Genomic DNA, 19863 nt, shown 5'->3' with positions numbered 1-19863 from the left:
CAACAACTGCACAAAAGGTTGTTCTTGGCATACAGGGCTGGCTCCAGGCACCAGCCGATCAAGCATGTGCTTGGGGCGGCACCTTGGGGCGGGGCGGCGCTCCGGTTTTTATTTAATTTTTTTGTGGTTCGGCGGTGCGGCGCTCGGGGGGGCGGGGCTTCGGGCGGCGCTCGGAGGGGGGGCGGGGGCTTGGCGCGGTGTGGCGCTCGGAGGGGGGGCAGGGGCTTCGGGCACTGCGGCACGGGGGGGGGGATTTCAGCAGGGCGGCGCTCTTCTTTTTTGCCTGGGGAGGCAAAAAAGTTAGAGCCGGCCCTGTTGGCATAATACCAACCAGGTTAAGCAACAACTGTTCTGTAAATATCACTGGACCTGAGGCTTCCATCTATGCTGGGGTACCTTTTACTAATGCATTATGGGAGCTCACATAGGCCTCCAAGATTTCAACCCCACTTTCCAAGAGAGTGTTATTTTTATTTGTGCTTTGTTTTGTAAACAAGGTAGACATTATGCCATTCACATGTAAGTCTGATTGGATATAGAAAACCAAACTATTGTCATCAGTGATGTTTATTTTTGTATTCATCTCATCAATTATTCCTTCCAAGGATGTCAAGATAGACTGATGATAGATTTTTTCTGTCTAGCCCTGATCACTTACAATATCCGTCTAGTTGTCTGATTGCCTTCTTCCTCTCCTTCAGCATCACTTTCAGACCCAAGGGGCTTAGTCCTGGTACAGGTCTGAGTGCCCTCAGCTCTAATGGACTTTGACTTGGGGAAACTCCAGAACATTTAAGATTTTAATACAGTCTCCACCTGAGGACAGATTTCCACACTTGCTGAGAATCCTGCAAAGGATGTGTCAGAATAATAGCAAAGATTCTCACCAGCTGAATCCATAAATCCAAATAGTTTTGAGTCTGGTTTGGTTTGAGGGCTAATGTTTGGAATAGTTCTTTCCCCCTAATCTCTAGGGACCATTCACAGATAATTTGCTTTGTTTTTAGTTATATAATGGAAGACTTTAAGGGTACAGAGCACTTCCTGAGAGTTGCCAAGTGTCCTCAGACACTTGCTAAATAATATGGATGCTTATGGTCAACAGTGTTTCCTAATGACCTAAAATTTCTCTTTGAAACAGGTGATGCAGATGTACCTCCCATTTTGTGGAATTGCCATATCTAACGCCCAGCTATTTGCTGCTTCGAGGAAGGAATATGACAGAAGCAGAGTAAGTAGAGAGCAGCACGTTGGACAGCTATCAAACACTGTCACATCTCTCTTTCCTTCAAATTCCAGAACAGACAGTTTTAAGGAACCAGTTATGTTTTATTTCAAAATAATCCAGAGAGAACCTTTTAAGTGGATGGTGAATGTCCTTGAGGCTACAGGCTTAGACGGTGGTAGAAAAATTTCCTTTTGATGTTAAATGTTTGTTTCCTGATGACAATTTCGAGTTTATTGTTCTAAGATAGGTGTGTTTCGAACCCATTCTGCAGAATAGAATGAGTTACATTTCCACAGATTCAGATCTTTTTAAAAATTCCAGAAATATCAACCCTCTAGCATCCTGGATTTTTAATATTTAATTTGTCTACAGGAGTGAGTTATGCAGGGTACCCCAAAGGAGTACAACCACAACCTTAAAGCCACAACATTATGCATTCTGTACATACCACATATTTTTCAAAAAAAAGATCATGGAAATGTTCTAGAGAGTTTTTTTAATTGTTTTTTTTTTTAAATCTCTTCTCCTGTAAAGCTAAACTCCCTGTCTTCAATACTCTCATTGAGTTCAATGGGGCCAAGATTTCACCCTATATGTCCAACTAGTCATGATTTGTAAGGAGAGGGAAATTATAATGAACAAGTATTAAAACCTTTAAACGTTATCTTAGGCCTGGTCTACACTATGAGTTTAATTCGAATTTAGCAGCGTTAAATCGAATTAACCCTGCATCCGTCCACACAACGAAGCCATTTATTTTGAAATAAAGGGCTCTTAAAATCGATTTCTGTACTCCTCCCCGATGAGCGGAGTAGCGCCAAAATCGATATTATCAGTTCAAATTAGGGTTAGTGTGGCCACAATTCGATGGTATTGGCCTCCGGGAGCTATCCCACAGTGCACCATTGTGACCGCTCTGTACAGCAATCTGAACTCGGATGTACTGGCCACGTAGACAGGAAAAGTCCCGTGAACATTTGAATTTCATTTCCTGTTTGCCCAGCACAGGAGAGCACAGGTGACCACAGAGAGCTCATCAGCACAGGTAACCATGCAGGCCGATAATCGAAAAAGAGCACCAGCATGGACCGTACAGGAGGTACTGGATCTGATCGCTATATGGGGAGAGGATTCAGTGCTAGCAGAACTTCGTTTGAAAAGACGAAATGCCAAAACTTTTGAAAAAATCTCCAAGGGCATGATGGAGAGAGGCTACAATAGGGACTCAGAGCAGTGCCGCGTGAAAGTCAAGGAGTTCAGACAAGCCTATCAGAGAACAAAGGAGGCAAACGGTCGCTCCGGGTCAGAGCCACAGACATGCCGCTTCTACGCTGAGCTGCATGCAATTCTAGGGGGGGCCACCACCACTACCCCACCTCTGACCGTGGATTCTGAGGCGGGGGTAATCTCATCAGCCACACCTGAGGATTCTGCGGATGGGGAAGAGGAGGAGGAGGAGGTTGCGGAGAGCACAAAGCACTCCGTTCTCCCCAACAGCCAGGATCTTTTTCTCAGCCTGACTGAAGTACCCTCCCAAGCCTCCCAAGCCAGTACCCAAGACCATGACCCCATGGAAGGGACCTCAGGTGAGTTTACCTTTTAAAATATAAAACATGGTTTAAAAGCAAGCATTTTTTAATGATTAATTTGCCCTGAGGACTTGGGATGCATTCGCGGCCAGTCCAGCTACTGGAAAAGTCTGTTAACATGTCTGGGGATGGAGCAGAAATCCTCCAGGGACATCTCCATGAAGCTGTCCTGGAGGTACTCCAAAAGCCTTTGCAGAAGGTTTCTGGGCAGTGCAGTCTTATTCCATCCTCCATGGTAGGACACTTGACCATGCCATGCTAGTAGCAAGTTATCTGGTATCATTGCATGACAAAGCCTGGCAGCGTATGGTCCCGGTGTTTGCTGACATTCAAGCAACATCCGTTCTTTATCTCGCTGTGTAATCCTCAGGAGAGTGACATTGCTCATGGTAACCTGGTTGAAATACAGGAATTGAATTAAGCGGACAGAGGTGGCGGTTCCTACTGGGCTGTTTGCCTGTGGCTGAAAAGAAATCCTTCCCTGCAGTTAGCCAAGCGTGGGGCGGGGGTGGGAATTGGCGTTGAGCTTTTCGCCTTTGGCTAGCAGGGATCTTCCCTGATACCAGCCACGCGGTGGGGGGAGGGGTACAGCGATCATCCCAGATAATTCATGGCGGGTGAGGAGGGGCGGGGGTTAGTTTGGTTTCTGCAGGGATCTTCCCTGATACCAGTCATGCGGTGGGGGGAGGGATAAAGCAATCATCCCAGAGAATTGGATGGGGGGGGGTAATTTGTTTTCTGCTGATGAAGGTTAACAGGAAAACCGCAGCAGTCAACGGGCTTTGCTTGGTATGTGGGAAAGGAGGGCGCAGAAGCCGAAAGACAATGGCTTACCATGGCTGCATGCAAGCCGAATTCTGTTGCCCGGACCTGCGTCTGTGATCTCTAACACCAAAGCCACAGGCACTCAATATTAAGATGGAAAATGCGACCTTGTACTGAAATCACATGTGCTATGTAATGTGAATAGTGTTGTTCACCGTGAAAGAGTATAAGCATTGTTCTGTAAAATTTATCTTTTTAAAAACTTCTCTCCTTTTTTCCATCCCTCCAGCAGCTGCAAATTTTTCAAGCCTCCCTCCTCCGTCCCAAAGGCTATCTCAGATAAGGTGGCGGAGAAAGAGGACGCGAGACGAAATGTTCTCGGAAATAATGGAATGCACCCTCAATGAAAGAGCTCATTTGAATGAGTGGAAGGACACGGTATTTAAGTACAGGAAAGATGCCAGTGAACGTGAGGTCATGAGGGACCCTCGAGATGAGAGGTGGCAGGCTGCAACGCTGGGGCTGCTGCATGATCAAACGGACATGCTCCAGCGTCTGGTGGAGCTTCAGGAACGGCAGCAGGATAACAGAGTGCCGCTGCAGCCGCTGTATAACCTCCCTCCCCCCTCACCATGTTCCATAGCCTCCTCACCCAGACGTGTAAGAACGCGGGGGGGGGGGGGGGGGAGGAGGCTCTGTGCACCCTCCCACTCCACCCCAGTGGACAGTCCAACCAAAAGGCTGTCATTATATTGAATTTTTTCAGTGGCCTTTTACTTCCCTCCTATCCTCCTCCCAAACCTCACCCGGGTTACCTTGTCGGTTCTCTCCCTATGTTTATAATCAATGAATAAAGAATACATGATTTTTAAACAATAGTGACTTTATTTCCTTTAAAAGCAAGCTGTGATTTAAGGGGGGAGGGTGGTTTGCTTACAGGGAATGAGTCAATCAAGGGGGGCGTGTTTTCAACAAACAGAACTTTCACACTGTAGCCTGGCCAGTCATGAAACTGGTTTTCAAAGCTTCTCTGATGCGCAGCGCTTCCTGGTGTGATCTTCTAATCACCCTGGTGTCTGGCTGCACATAATCAGCAGTCAGGCGATTTGTCTCAGCCTCCCACCCCGCCATAAAGGTCTCCCCCGTACTCTCACAGAGATTGTGGAGCACACAGCAAGCAGCAATAACAATGGGGATATTGGTTTGGCTGAGGTCTGAGCGAGTCAATAACGATCGCCAGCGACCTTTTAAACGGCCAAATGCACATTCTACCACCATTCTGCACTTGCTCAGCCTGTAGTTGAACAGCTCCTGACTCCTGTCCAGGCTGCCTGTGTATAGCTTCATGAGCCATGGCATTAAGGGGTAGGCTGGGTCCCCAAGGATAACTATAGGCATTTCAACATCCCCAACGGTTATTTTCTGGTCCGGGAAGTAAGTCCCTTGCTGCAGCCATTTAAACAGAGTAGTGTTCCTGAAGACGCGAGCGTCATGAACCCTTACTGGCCAGCCCACGTTGATGTTGGTGAAACATCCCTTGTGATCCACAAGTGCTTGCAGCACCATTGAAAAGTACCCCTTGCGGTTTATGTACTGGGTACCCTGGTGCTCCGGTGCCAAGATAGGGATATGGGTTCCATCTATCGCCCCACCACAGTTAGGGAATCCCATTGCAGCAAAGCCATCCACTATGACCTGCCCATTTCCCAGAGTCACTACCTTTTGTAGCAGCCGCTCAGTGATGGCTTTGGCTACTTGCATCACAGCAGCCCCCACAGTAGATTTGCCCACTCCAAATTGATTCCCGACTGACCGGTAGCTGTCTGGCGTTGCAAGCTTCCATAGGGCTATCGCCACTCGCTTCTCAACTGTGAGGGCTGCTCTCATCTTGGTATTCTGGTGCTTCAGGGCAGGGGAAAGCAAGTCACAAAGTTCCATGAAAGTGCCCTTACACATGCAAAAGTTTCGCAGCCACTGGGAATCGTCCCACACCTGCAACACTATGCGGTCCCACCAGTCTGTGCTTGTTTCCCGGGCCCAGAATCGGCATTCCACGGCTATAACCTGTCCCATTAACAGCATGATCTCCAAAGCACTGGGGCCCGCGGTTTGATAGAATTCCATGTCCATGTCCTCATCACTCTCGCCGCCGCGCTGCCATAGCCTACTCCTCGCCGCCTGGTTTTGCAGGTTCTGGTTCAGCATAAACTGCACGATAACGCACGAGGTGTTTACAATGTTCATGACTGCTGTCTTGAGCTGAACAGGCTCCATGCTTGCCGTGGTATGGTGTCTGCACTGTTCACCCAGGAAAAAGGCGCGAAATGGTTGTCTGCCATTGCTTCCCTGGAGAGAGGGGAGGATGTACCCAGAACCACCTGCGACAATGTTTTTGGCCCCATCAGGCATTAGGATCTCAACCAAGAATTCCAATGGGCGGAGGAGACTGCGGGAACTATGGGATAGCTATGGGATAGCTACCCACAGTGCAACGCTCCGGAAATCGACGCTAGCCCCGGTACATGGACACACACCGCCGAATTAATGTGCTTAGTGTGCCGCATACATTCGACTTTATACAATCTGTTTCCAAAATTCGAATTATATAAATTCGGATTAATTCCGTAGTGTAGACATATCCTTAGCTTTTGTATATATAATAATGTAATCATAAGTATCTTGGTATTGAACAGGACCAGACACCTTTGCTTTATGTCCCATTGGGAAGCTAGGAGTCTCCCCTTTCCAATAGCTTAAAGCTCTAGGTTGTAGGTCATGAGGTCTTTACCCCTATACAGATCTGAGTATGGACCAGAGCAGTTTTGGGAGAGAGCAGGAGAAGGAGACATTTTTGTGGCAGTTTTTTTAACAATATGGTGACTGAAGCTGCTCAGGGATTTAGCTATTTGCAATTAATTCTTTAATGTTATCTAAACCTACGTAGGAGAGATTGAGGAGGAATTGCCAAGAGCTGTATTTTGCTCTGTGGTACTTTATTATTGGTAAAAAATCTAGTCTTTAATTTTGAGACCTGAGCTGATGGAAGCCAAATCCTCTGTCATATAAACCTTATTTTCTCTTGAGACTAAACACTGGTGGTGAAGTTTTCCTTTTATAGATGCATGCTGACATTTCTGATGAAGTTGTGGCACAAAAAAGTAAACAAATAAAATAAAACATTTGAAATAATCAGATCACTCTGAAGGGAAACCCTTAAAGGACTCTGGAGGAAGCCTCATTTTAATCTCCTTAGCCAGATGGGTAGTTTTAAACAGGAAAATATTACGGTGATTTTTCATGGCTCTTGAATACCTCCTTCCCTCCCCTAAATGCTTCACACTCACTCTTCATTAAAATATGGCAATTTCTGGGGATTGAGCAGCTTAGGGAATTGTGCTGGAGAGACAGATCCTTCCCTTTCTTGATCACTATTTCAACCTCAAGTAAGTATTAACAAAATCCATTGCCATTTGGCAGCTCCATAGTGACCTGCGTTCAGTGACACTCTAGAGTCGCAGGAAGAGCACAGAACAATGGAATGGTGGTTTGTACAGTTGCTATTTTACACATTCATGATGTGACGGGTTGGATCACAGAAACCCCCCTGTGAGCTGCCACCCAATGTGCAAAGACTACCCCTGCTTCTGTTTTCCCTGCCAGCTCAGGACTTCAGCACCCTGTCTTGCTGAGCCAGCCACTCCTGTCTGGCTCTAACACAGATACAGGGTCTGAATCACTTGTCCCAAAGCTGCAGGTTTACCTGAAACCAGCTTACAGAAGTGTGCTTGTCTTTAGCACTCAGATGTTCAACTCCCAATGGGGTCTAAACCCAAATAAATCCGTTTTACCCTGCATAAAGCTTATGCATAAAGCTTATGCAGGGCAAACTCATAAATTGTTCGCCCTCTATAACACTGATAGAGAGATATGCACAGTTGTTTGCTCCCCCAGGTATTAATACATACTCTGAGTAAATTACTAAATAAAAAGTGATTTTATTAAATAAAGACAGTAGGATTTAAGTGGTTCAAAGTAGTAACAGACAGAACAAAGTAAGTCACCAAGCAAAATAAAATAAAATGCGCAAATCTATGCCTAATCAAACTAAATACAGATAATTTCCTCACCAGTTCCAGAGCACTCCCTTTTACAGGCTAATCTCCTTTTAGCCTGGGTCCAGCAATCACTCACACCCCCTGTAGTTACTGTCCTTTGTTTCAGTCTCCTTCAAGTATCCTGGTGGGGGTGGAGAGCCTCCTTCTTTAGCCAGCTGAAGACCAAATGGAGGGGTCTCCCACGGGTTTAAATAGACTCTCTCTTGTGGGTGGAGACCCCCCCTCCTCCCTCCTATGCAAAGTCCAGCTCCAAGATGGAGTTCTGGGGTCACCTGGGCAAGTCACATGTCCCTGCATGACTCAGTCTTTACAGGCTGAAGCCATTGTCCACATGGTATCTTGCATGTCTCCAGGAAGACTTCTCATGTGGATTGGAGCATTCCAAGATGCATTGTTCCCCAAGTGTTTCCTGATCAGGTACTTAACCTGGCGAATTCCTTCCTAAAGAAGCTGACCAAATGCCTCACAGAGCTTACTTAGAAACCAAGCCAACATACAGCCCATATTCTTAACCTTGAGTAGAAAATGATATATATGTACAAATAGGATGAATAGATATAGTAGACCATAACCTTTACGGAGATATGTTACATGGCACAGGCAGCACAAAACATATTCCAGTTATGTCATACATACATTTATAAGCACCCCCTCCCCATAAAGCCTTATGGGGTACACTGTCACACATGAGTTATTATTTTAAAGTTTATTGGTAGATTATGTTTTCGTGCCTAGTTTACTTTCCTGGAGGCATTCCTTATTATATACATTTTAAATTGGCTGAAATTTGGGGCCTGTCATCCCAGTGGTGGCTGTATGTATTATCTGAAGAAAAGTTTTGTGGAAGTTGCTTGACAAAATGTACATGGACATTCAAGCAAGCTCATTTTGATATCATCCTGGTTGTCAGTTTGAATTGTTTTATTATTTTTTTAGATGGGATTCAATTAAACTGAAGTAATTAAATTGTCTTGTAAATATAGACCTTAATTTGATTTGGCAATACAGCAAACCCTGAATAAGCCAACATAGAAAAGCTTGTATGATTTAGATTGTAATCTATGTAAATCAAGATTTTCCCCATTTGGACCTAGTTTTCTTATTAACAGGGCTCAGACTACTAATTTTCTTTTATATATTTAGTGATATGGAGACACTTTAATGCAAGTGCTGTATGCAGTGATACAAAATAATGGTCCAAATTCATCTCTAGTATAACTTCAGCGACTTCAGTTTATTCATAGGTGCTGGAACTAGGAGTTCTGGGGGTGCTGCTGCACCTCTTGGCTTGAAGTGGTTTCCATTATATATAGGGTTTACCGTTTGGTTCAAAGCGACAAAGAGTCCTGTGGCACCTTATAGACTAACAGACGTATTGGAGCATAAGCTTTCGTGGGTGAATACCCACTTCGTCAGACGTTTGGTTCAGTGGGTCTCAGCACCCCCACTATAAAAATTGTTCCAACATCCCTGACTGATTTATACTAAAAATAATTTGGCCCATTATATTTAAAATAGAAAAGGAAACTACATTTAAAAATATTTTCAACTCATGGTTAAGCTGTAAATTTAAATTTGGGCTTTTATCTATCAGATTTACTCTTAAGGTGCAGATATAAGTTAAGTAGTAAATGTTGCCTGTGAAGGAAAGAACTATTGTGTTTGTGCCTTTTTCCCCCTGTCTCATGTAGTATGAGAAAGGCCTGACAGCTTTTGTAAATTAAAAATATATATCTATATTTTCTGTTTTACAAATGGGTCCCAAGCCCTGTGAGACCAAGTTGGCTGGCATGGGCCAGCTGCGGGTTTTTCATTGCAGTATAGACATACCTATAGCGTAAGATGCTAATAAGATCTTGTCTACACACAATTTGAGCACCAATTCGACTAAATAGCTTTAAAATTGATTTAGCGAAACTAGTGCAGGCCTATGCACTACTCTGTTTAAACGGCTGCAGCAAGGGACTTACTTCCCGGACCAGAAAATAACCGTTGGGGATGTTGAAATGCCTATAGTTATCCTTGGGGACCCAGCCTACCCCTTAATGCCATGGCTCATGAAGCCATACACAGGCAGCCTGGACAGGAGTCAGGAGCTGTTCAACTACAGGCTGAGCAAGTGCAGAATGGTGCACTAAAATATGGAGACTCTTATTTCAGATTAAGAGTGTCCTATTTTAATTTACCTTAAATTGGTAAAGAACTGATTTAAGCAAAATTGTTACAGGAATACAAATATGAAATAATTGCCCAATTAAGGGAGTTACACTGATTTCACTAAATTAGTTTCTAAACTGATATAGTGAAATCAGAGCTCAAGCTGTGTGTAGACCACCCTAAGTGCGATCAGAATCTGCCCCTTTGTGAAAGATTTAACATTCTTGTCCCTTCAAATGAGGGCTGAGAAAGTTGCTGCTGCAGTCCTCTAGTGCCTCCCGCAAAAACAGGGAAGGCAAGACTGGATATTCCTGATATTTCTAGAAAAAACTAGCAAACACAAAACAAAACACATTTCAGATCTCCTTTGCACATCATAATGAAGAAAAAGAATGCAAATATAAGGGGCTAAATCTCCAGCTAGTGTAAATCAGCACACAGCCACTTCAAGGGAGCTATGCCTACCTGTACCAGTTGAGGATCTGGTCCAATGTTTTTTCCCAGTTTGCAGACACCTCCCTGTCTTCAGTGGAAAATGTTCATGTGGAATGTTTTTGCATGTCTGGTACCTTTTCATTAGATCTTATGTCTATTTTTAATTGAGAAAATGGGTTCATTCTTATTTGTAAAGGTTTATGAAAGTTGATTTTAAAATCAGGATCAGCATGACTATCTAATGTAAAAATATTTACGTCTTGTCTCTCTAGCCAGGTCTCATGTCTTGTGTTTGAAATTGCAATGAACTTTTTAAAATAAATGAATAAAGCAGGATTATTACAGGTATCATCATAATATTCTAAAACAAATCTTGGCCACCCAACCATAGGTCAGCACATGCGGACGTGTTATGAAAAGACAGAGTTTTCCATCCCATCATGAAGCATATTAACCTTAGTAGCTAAATACTCCTACGAAACTTTTAAACTCTCTCTTCTTGTATCTAATCCAAAATCCATTGAAGTGAATGGAAAAAACCCCATGGACTGCAGTAGAGTTGGATTGTGCCCTGTGTAGGGCCAAACTGAGACATCATTATTCAGTTCTTACTCTTTTCTCAAGAAGAACTCTCACGGATTCAGTTGTCACTAAAATCAGTAAGAATTTTGCTTGAATGAAGACATCAGGGGAGTTACTCTAGATTTTCATCAATGTAATGAGATCAGAATCAGACCCGAAGAGTGCACACCTGTACAAATAAATCATTTAATTGTTGTTTCTACAACCAAAGTAATAATTTCCTGTCCTCTTATGCAGGCTTTGCTGGAGGTAGTTAATGACCTCTTTGAGGAACAGACAGACTTAGAGAAAATTGTTAAGAAAATCATGCATCGAGCCCAGACTCTGTTGAAGTGTGAACGATGCTCAGTGTTACTCCTGGAAGACATTGAATCACCAGTAAGTGGTCCTTCAAATTTTAGAGAAGGTCTAATACATGAGTGGTATAATGTCTGTTTTTATTATGATGAGGCTTTTACATATAAAATGTAAGTACCGTATTGCACAGTGAATGTTTTTCAATATAGTTCTTATTTTAAGTTATATAGACTTCATATTTATTTTTATCAAGGCAAAACCACACCATCTGTTTATAGTCCCTTTTGCTCACCTAAATATATTTCCTGTAGTCATGCCAAGTTCTTTACGGAATTGACTTCAAGAGGAGTGATCCAGTTATAATTGCCTGTTTGTTTTTGTTTGTTTGGGGTTTTTTTTGAGACCCCCGGTCCCTGCGTGATGGTAGCAGCATTTAACTGAGAAGCAAACTGCTATTCTGGTGTGGCTATAAAAACAATTAAGATGGATTAAAAGCATTTGTCTTCTGTTTTCTTTTTCTCCACAATGCAATTGCTCTAAGGAAAAAATCTGTCTTTGTTGTATCATCTTCCTGAAACTCACTGCTAAAATTGTCATTTTTGAAAATATCTTACTGAATTGGTGGTGCTTGAAAGCAGCCTTAATATACAGAACCAGTTCCAGAGAACCATAAACCAATTATTTAATGTGCATCTTTTAGAACCTAGTTCATTCTGCATGCATTTCAGCAAATAGTCACTAAATGCCTTTGTAACTATTTTTGTAGTTTTTCATCTTTTATTTTTGTTCAAATGTAAATTCACAAATATTTCCCTGAATCCTTAAGTATTTTCTGTTCAAATAGACAACATTTTGGTTTCATGTAAAAATACTTTTTTGGTGGGGAGGGGTGCATGTGTGTGTGAACATTTAATCACATAATCATGTTGCTGTTGCCCTGAGGCTACAGCATTCTACACCTCTATTGCGTCCCTCCTGTCTGGGGGTGCTCCATCTCCATTCTCTCCTGTTCTCTTTTGTCCCATCCACATTTTCCTCTGTGTAGAAAAGTGGGAGAGGGACAGTGGAGCTAGGCTGTGTCCTCTTTGCACACACATCCAGTGGAACAGCACTGGATCTGTTGAATCTGGGGACTTCCATAGCCACAGAGGAGGCATCAGGACTGGCCCCTACATTCTGTAAACATTTCATTTGACTGGCAGTTTCTGGAATTGTAAGTGGGGTAAGAGTTAAAGATAAATGTTTCTTTCTGAGCCCATATGTAAATGTATTATTAATTATTATTGTTATTACTGTGATTTTGGAAAATAGCCTGTTGGATGGGATACATTCCATCGTGTTCTTTCAGGGATGTGAGCTGCAGATAAACTCCTGGCAAACATTCAAATTTGTGTCACTGGAGATGGCATTAATTGTAGCTTGGAACAGCCCATGGTAATACAATGTGGGTATTACTTATAAAAAAGCCATGTTTATCTGAAGTTCATATATCAAGAAAAGATGGTGCAATGGGGAATATTCTGTCCACTTATCAAAGGAATAATGATTCTACTCTAAAGTTATGTTAAAGACCATGAGGTTAACAATATAAAAGTTCTTATCAAGAATTTGATTTCATGCACCATTTCAGCCTGTGCCTTTACAGAATCTCTGCAACACTGACACTTGCAGACTACTGAACATTTCTTTAAGGATGTATGCTGGTTCTTTGTAAGTCTGATAATTGGGCGTCTCTGCAAGGTCTGTGAATCATAACTCCAATATACTGGAGGAAATATAAGTCATTGAGGCACCTGGTGCCAGCTGTTTAAAGCCAGAAATATTCTCTATAGGTCATAACATGCCATCAGCTGTTAAGAACAACTCCCCACTGAAATTAACCAATTGATTTAAATGGGAAGTTATACTTAAAAGTTGTTGACACTATCTGGCCACATTACATATATTAGAGGAAGTTCAGTTGGAGTTAATCTGGTCAACTGATGTGTTTCTCCTCTGATTATTTTTGGTTGTTTTTCAGATTATTTAGCTGCTTCAGTTATGGGCTGTGATAGAATGAAGAGCTGGTCCTTTGAAGTCATTGGGAGTCTCTCTCTATTCTGTAGCAAAACATTTTAGGAAAAATACTATTTTGGGAAAGAGTATGAAAAAATCAATTGAGTATCTTTATAGTTTGCTAATGTTCTGTATTGCAGTGTAAATTTTGAACATGAATAGTCCACCTGAGGAATGTGCGATTGAACATTCAGTCTAAGATCCCTGGCTAAAAATATAATTAATATATAAAACATTACATTGCTGCTGACTACGTATGTAATTTTTCATGAAAAATCCCAAGTTCAGATAGAATGATTTTTTTTAATATGACAGGTGGTGAAGTTTACAAAATCCTTTGAGTTGCTGTCTCCAAAATGCAGTGCTGATGCTGAGAACAGGTTAGAACTCATCTTCTATGGTAATGGATTGATGCTTATGTCATAGTTATTTACAGATGTTTACTCTATTAAACCTTAGTATATTTTCTTATGAAACACTGGACTGATTTGATTAAAATCAGCCTGATCCTGCACTTTTTACCCAGGCAAAACTCCCATTTATTTCCAAGGGAGTATTGCTTGAATAAGGCTCCACATCTACATATTGCCTTTGTGTCATTGTGCACTGCTGATGAGCCAGGGAAGATCTGATGTCCCTTTATTGTTCATGAAGAACACTACCCAATTTATTGTGACAGAGATTTTGCTTTGCTTGGTGAGTATCAAAGTAAAAATAATTTAATACAGTTGTATTTTATTTATGGAATGATTTCAGATTTGTGCTGCATTGATTGAATGTAAAATGTTTTACTGCAGTAGTGTCAAAGGGTTGGCCATCAGACTGTTTTTATTTCTGACCCCCGCTGAAAAGGAAAAACATACAAACCTCTTGAAATGCATGATAGTGAGATGGTAAATATGTGTGGCTGAATGCCAGCTGGGAACCCATCTAAATGTATACCAGAATCCAGCCTTACTTTCTAAATTTATCTGTAAACCTAATCTTGATAAAAAATAATTAATAGATTGGAAACAGTAGTGCAAACAGATGTTTTTTGCATAACTGAGGCTACTTTCCAAGCGCCCAGCCCTGCAAAGTACTGAGTGTTCCTTGTGAGTGTTCATTGATCCTCTAAAGGCCCCAAGAAACCAACTGATTGAATGGGAATTCAGAGGTATCATTGAAAGATTAAGGTTGAGTCCTAAAACTGAATCTTATCCCAAAAATTCCATTGAAAGCAGTTTGTACAGATTTTGAAATTTATATTAGGAATATAATATGAATGCTACCAAAAACCCTCAGTTTCTATCCTGCTTACAATAATTTGGCAGGCAAGTAGAGATATGGTTTGTATACATGCACTCAAAACAATACAAAGTTGCTAAATCTAATTTTATGCCCTACCAGCTTTGACACTGCCCTTTTAAGAATACACTAAACTAAAATTCACAGTTCTTAATGCTGTACTACTTCACTTCCAAAACTGTTAGGAGAGATCCCACTCATAGCTACCACATTGATTAGAAGCATTATAGATTAGATAATTATAATGATAGTGCTTAGTACTTTATGAAAAACATTTTATCCATAGATCTCAAAGTGCTTTACAAAAGATGGGTAGCATTATATCATCCTCATTTTATGGATGGGGAACCTGAGGATCAGAAGGGTTCATGTGGCCTTGGGCAAGGCCACATGAAGTCAGATGCAGAGGCAGGAATGGAATCCATCCAGGTCTCCTAACTCCCATCTGTGCCCTATCCACCATCAGAGAGGGATGGGATAGAGGAAGCAAGGAGTAAAAGGAAAATGAGCAATAAGAATGAGAATGCTCGGTGTATGAACAGTTGACTCGCTAGTTCATGGGAGAATTATAAATTATTTCTTTTGATCAGGAGCCTTAGAATAGCAATGGCTCTTTCCTAAAACAGTTAATGGGGAGGAAGGGTGTCTGTGTTAAAGCATGGGACCAGGACTCAGGACAAAGGATTCTATTACTCATTGTGCCTCAGATTTATGTTTTGGCTTAGACAAGTCATTCAGTCCCTTCCACATTTGTGTGTGAAGAGGAGCCTGTGCCATAGAGGGAAGGAGTTCCAGCTCTGTGGCAAGCAGTCTCATGTCCCATGGGGTTCCAGTTTTGCAAAGGAACTGAAGATGGGGTAGTGAGCAGGCCAGTCTCCTTTGGGTTCTCACCTCAATTCTTGGCTGTTTTATCTTGCACTGCACTCCCCTTCACACTCTGGGACATCCCATTCAGGGTGGGATTTAGAGGAAGCCACAGTAGAGTTCGCCCTAGATGCACGCTTTGTAGGCGCTGTGCTGGATTGTAGGATTGGGTCCATAATTCGTTGTGTGTCTGTGCCAGTACATATAGGGTAGCAGAGATTCTTACTTCAAACTTTTGATATAAAATTTCAGAAGTTGCTATAGAATATATTGACACATTTTCTGATGCTGTTGCTTATATATGATTGAGTCAAGAGTAACTTCATTTTAATCTAAGCTATGTGAATGAGCACATGCATGCATGGTATCAGTTTTTTCAACATATATACAGGTCTGTCTCATCTTACGCGGGGGTTCCGTTCCGCGGTTAGCGTGTAAAGCGAAAACCACGTATAGCCAAAATCCCATTGAGTTCAATGGCGGGCGAAATCGCCCGCACTACAGGTATAGTATTAAAATTGTTGTTTTTCTCTTTTTTGTTTTTTGTTTTTGCTGACTGCGTAAAGTTGAAATCGCGCATGTTAAATGCGCGTAAGATGCGACAGACCTGTAGTTGTGTATGCCCATGTAGCTCAGATTAGCAAGCCCTGTATCTCTAGTATAAAAAATGTCATTACTTTAATCTTTATTCTGCGTGGAGAGCCAGGCTGGGTTTGCAAAGGTCAGTTCTAGACTGGCAGTTAGCGTGCCACATTTAGATCTGCACTGTAATCCTAGCATACACACACAAATTAGTTGCATTTCAATAGGGAAATAAAGGTTATTGGGGATACAAAACAATGCCCAAAGCCCTTGACATTTGAACATTATTTCCAATGACATTTGCCCTTTTCAGTCTAGATTCTGCAGTTCTTATTCAGGAAAACTCCTACTGATTTAGAATCACTGGGCGTTATGCCTGAATGAAAACTGCAAAATCAGGTGGTTCATTGTGACTTTAGTGAAGATATGTATCATTATCTGAAACTGTAGCAGGGAGCCATGCAGACTGTGGAGTAGGGAAAGTACTAGGCAGAAACTCTACAGTGAAGCAGGGTGGCTCCAGGGATAATATAGCTTTCCAAATTCTAATACATTTCCTTTTTTATTGTTAGAAGAAATGGACTTTTTTACCTTTGTCAACTGTTACTTCCCTAAATATTGCCATGGTGAAACAACCCTGATTATCAGTAAATATTTTCCTTGCTTCATATCTTTTTTTCTCTGCAGTTATTTGCAAAGAAATAGCCTTGGAGACCATGTTTTCTTTGTGTTCATCACCTGTTTGATTTGTCAGTTTCTCACATACTACATTGTTGGTTTCTATTTATGAATAATCACAATGATATATTCACACTCTCATTTCTAACAGTCATTTCATTCTTAAAGTGCAAGTTTTGCTAAATGTTTCTAATTTCCCTCCCCCTTTTAAAAAGTATCAAATTTTCTTTTATTCACATTACTAACACCTTTTTAAAAGTCCTGAAGGCTCAATGCTCATCTGTGCTAAGTTTAGGCTTAATGAAGATGAGATGCAGGGAAGGTGGCTTTAAGACATCTTTTTACTCCTCCTATCCAAGGATCTGAAATGGCTTGTGGCATAATTTAGAGCAGCCAAAGGGCTGCTTAAAGTTACGGGGGCTGTGATAATCCCATACAATCCCACACTCTCATAGCAGTTTTGTGCACTCAGTCCTGTCCCTGGTACTCCCTCCTCCTATGTGGAGAAAGTGAGGAGTGGGTGGCATAGAGTTTCCTAAGCCAACCCTGCCTTACTCAAGAATTTCCCTGTCGGGGGATCCTTGGCTGCCCATTTAGGGCAACTTCCCATTTGCTTGTGCTGTTGAGTCCGAGGGTTGAGCCTCTTGATTTAAATTTACACCAGAAATAAATATTGAGATTCTTCCTCCTAAAATCTCAGTCGCTTTCTCCATAGAGTATCCGTAAAACATTTGCTGGTGACGTAGACAACATGCTTTTAAAACTTCACCCTGAATTATGTCTAGTTTCTTTAACTTGAAATTGTATGCTGCTTCAAATGCTTGACACCCATAATCCAGTATGGATTTAATCAGCCTCACATATAATAATAATGTCAAGATTATTTTTGCTGTAAGTCTTACAATTCTACCAATTTTATGTTTTTTTTTTTTTTTTAAAGATACACACCAAGTGCTCTGCATCTGTAATTAGAATTTTACCCTTAAAGGTTCTTTTCCTCTCAGGTCTGTGATGCCCTTGGAATAAATCTTAAATTATTTAACTCAATTTTGTACTTATCTTTGAAATATTAAAGTATCAGTTTAGATTGCTGTCAAAATATTTACTATATAATTTATTTGATTCACTCAAAATTCTTGTCCCAAATGAAAATTGTTAATCTTCTCCTTTTTTCAAAGCATCTTTATTTATAACTTTGCTGAACATTTTTAACATTCCTTTGAAAGAGGCAACTTCTATGAATTTCTCTGCAGAAAATTAGCATAGCCAACTAAATCAATCCTCTGTCATTGACTGAGACATCCAGCTGTTTTGATACTGTATTGCCCCAAAATTGCTAGTTATTTCTCAAGGGAACTCGAGTACCTTTGTTCTTTAAAAATGCTTTTTAACTGTTGAAAATTAGACAGTTATCACTTCAAATCTGAGATGACTTGCATTTATTTTGGCACTTATAAATAGCTGCCCATTACCTAGGTCATGATCCTGCTCCCAATGAGTCAGAGTGAATTTTGCTATTTACTAGATGAGGAATAGGATCAGATCGTTTTAGACTTCTGCAGAGTGGGTGTAAAAGGGTGGTGAATCAGGCCCATGATTCTGATATCCTGTGCTAGTTTTGCTGCCAGTTTTGCAGCCTTTAGGCTATCTGTGGCAGAGAGTCAACCTTGAAAAGGAATAGCATTTTCCTATTATATGTCCGTAGATTCTCATTGCTTCAACACTCACGTTATCTATTCATGATTCCTTATCCATGTGCCCCACACAACTGAGTTCACAACTGCATATCAAAATTACAAAAATGTGACACTCCACAATATAATATTTTCACCATTTCTGCCACTGCTGAGTGCAAGAAATAATGATGTCAACACAGAAAATAATAAAAAATACAAAAAAATATTTAATTGATTCCTTTTATTTATTAGACTAATTGAAAAAAAAACAACAACCTACAGATAATACATTTTTAGTTACCTCACTAAAAGTGATCATTTACAAGTTGCTCTTTTCTTAAGCAGATTTCTGCACAAAAAGGAGCCTTGAAATAATTCTACTCCCTGATCTGTATACAATTGGAACTCTTTACTGAGCATCATATATAATTAATCACAGTGGGTCAATCACCTCCTCTGCCTGGAAAAAAAAAAAACAGTGAAAGGAAGGGTTGGGAAACTGTTGAATTTTCATAAAGGCTAAACTTAAAAGAAATACAAGCATATTAAAGTATGGAAATGCACAGCTAAAGCACCAAACAGTCTTAATTCTGATGTAATTAAAAAAATGTGAAAAATCATCTATTGTATCTTTCAAAATCTGGTTAATCTAATCTGAGACCACAAGCAACAATATTCATCAACTATAATTGTATTATTGCACGGCATCAGTACTGGGCAGAGTTAAGGGCATCCACCTATGTATTTCCAGATCTTAACATGTCTGAATTTCTTTTAAGTTTAACCTTAACTCCAAATTTAATTGTTTTAGAAAGCTTGTTTTGAGAATAATTACAGCATCCCTGTGTTTTTTATCCAAATCATTGATAGGTTCTCTCAAAAATAACTTCATCATATAGTAGTTTTTATCTGGGAACGTAAGTAGAATTCCATTAAGTCTCTGATAGACATTTTGCTGTATGGACAAATTGTACCATTTTTCTTAATTTTGTAGAGACCTGATTCTTAAACAATGTATTCTTTAAACAATTTATTTATTCTTTTAAATAATAGAATATGTATGACATGTTCCATAACATTATAAAATAACACTTCCTTTCTGGGAAAATATTCATTTGAAGGAGAAAAGATATACACTTGACACTTCCCAGGATTGAGCCTTTAGTAATTTCCTGGGACTGAGGCTGTGCAAATTTCTCCTTTCTCTGAGCTTTGACACATATTTTACAATACTAGCTGAAGTGAAATTAAGTCAATGTCCTAATAATTAAAAAAAATCTTCAGTGATAGATTTCTTGTTACTATATTAGCTTGCAGTATTTCTCTTGATGGGGGAAAATAGTTGAATAATTTATTGAAAAAACTGACATTCACATTCTTAGCTATATATTGCTTTATTTGTAATTTTGTAGTTGATCCAGATTTCTATTTATATTTGGAATCACATTAATAGTTCTCTTCATGGAGTAAAGGGACCCAGTACCTAAGAAATACAAAGACCAAGATTTTCAAGGGTGACTAGTGATTTTTGGGTGGCTTGAAGGGGCCTGATT

General features: G+C 40.7%; 1 protein-coding gene across 2 annotated transcripts in view; it reads left to right on the top strand.

Annotated features, from left to right (window-relative positions):
* The window catches only part of PDE11A (phosphodiesterase 11A), a 217662-nt gene that overhangs the window by 93143 nt on the left and 104656 nt on the right, over positions 1-19863 (top strand). For both annotated transcript variants that reach the window (XM_065561907.1, XM_065561908.1), the window contains exons 3-5: positions 1142-1231; positions 11109-11249; positions 13539-13603. In XM_065561907.1, coding sequence (XP_065417979.1) covers positions 1142-1231; positions 11109-11249; positions 13539-13603 — 296 coding nt within the window. The remainder of the gene's footprint in view (positions 1-1141; positions 1232-11108; positions 11250-13538; positions 13604-19863) is intronic.

This window comes from Chrysemys picta, chromosome 11, assembly GCF_011386835.1.
Source record: "Chrysemys picta bellii isolate R12L10 chromosome 11, ASM1138683v2, whole genome shotgun sequence".
Classification (NCBI taxonomy): Eukaryota; Metazoa; Chordata; order Testudines; family Emydidae; genus Chrysemys; species Chrysemys picta.
This window is presented reverse-complemented; position numbering and strand designations above follow the sequence as displayed.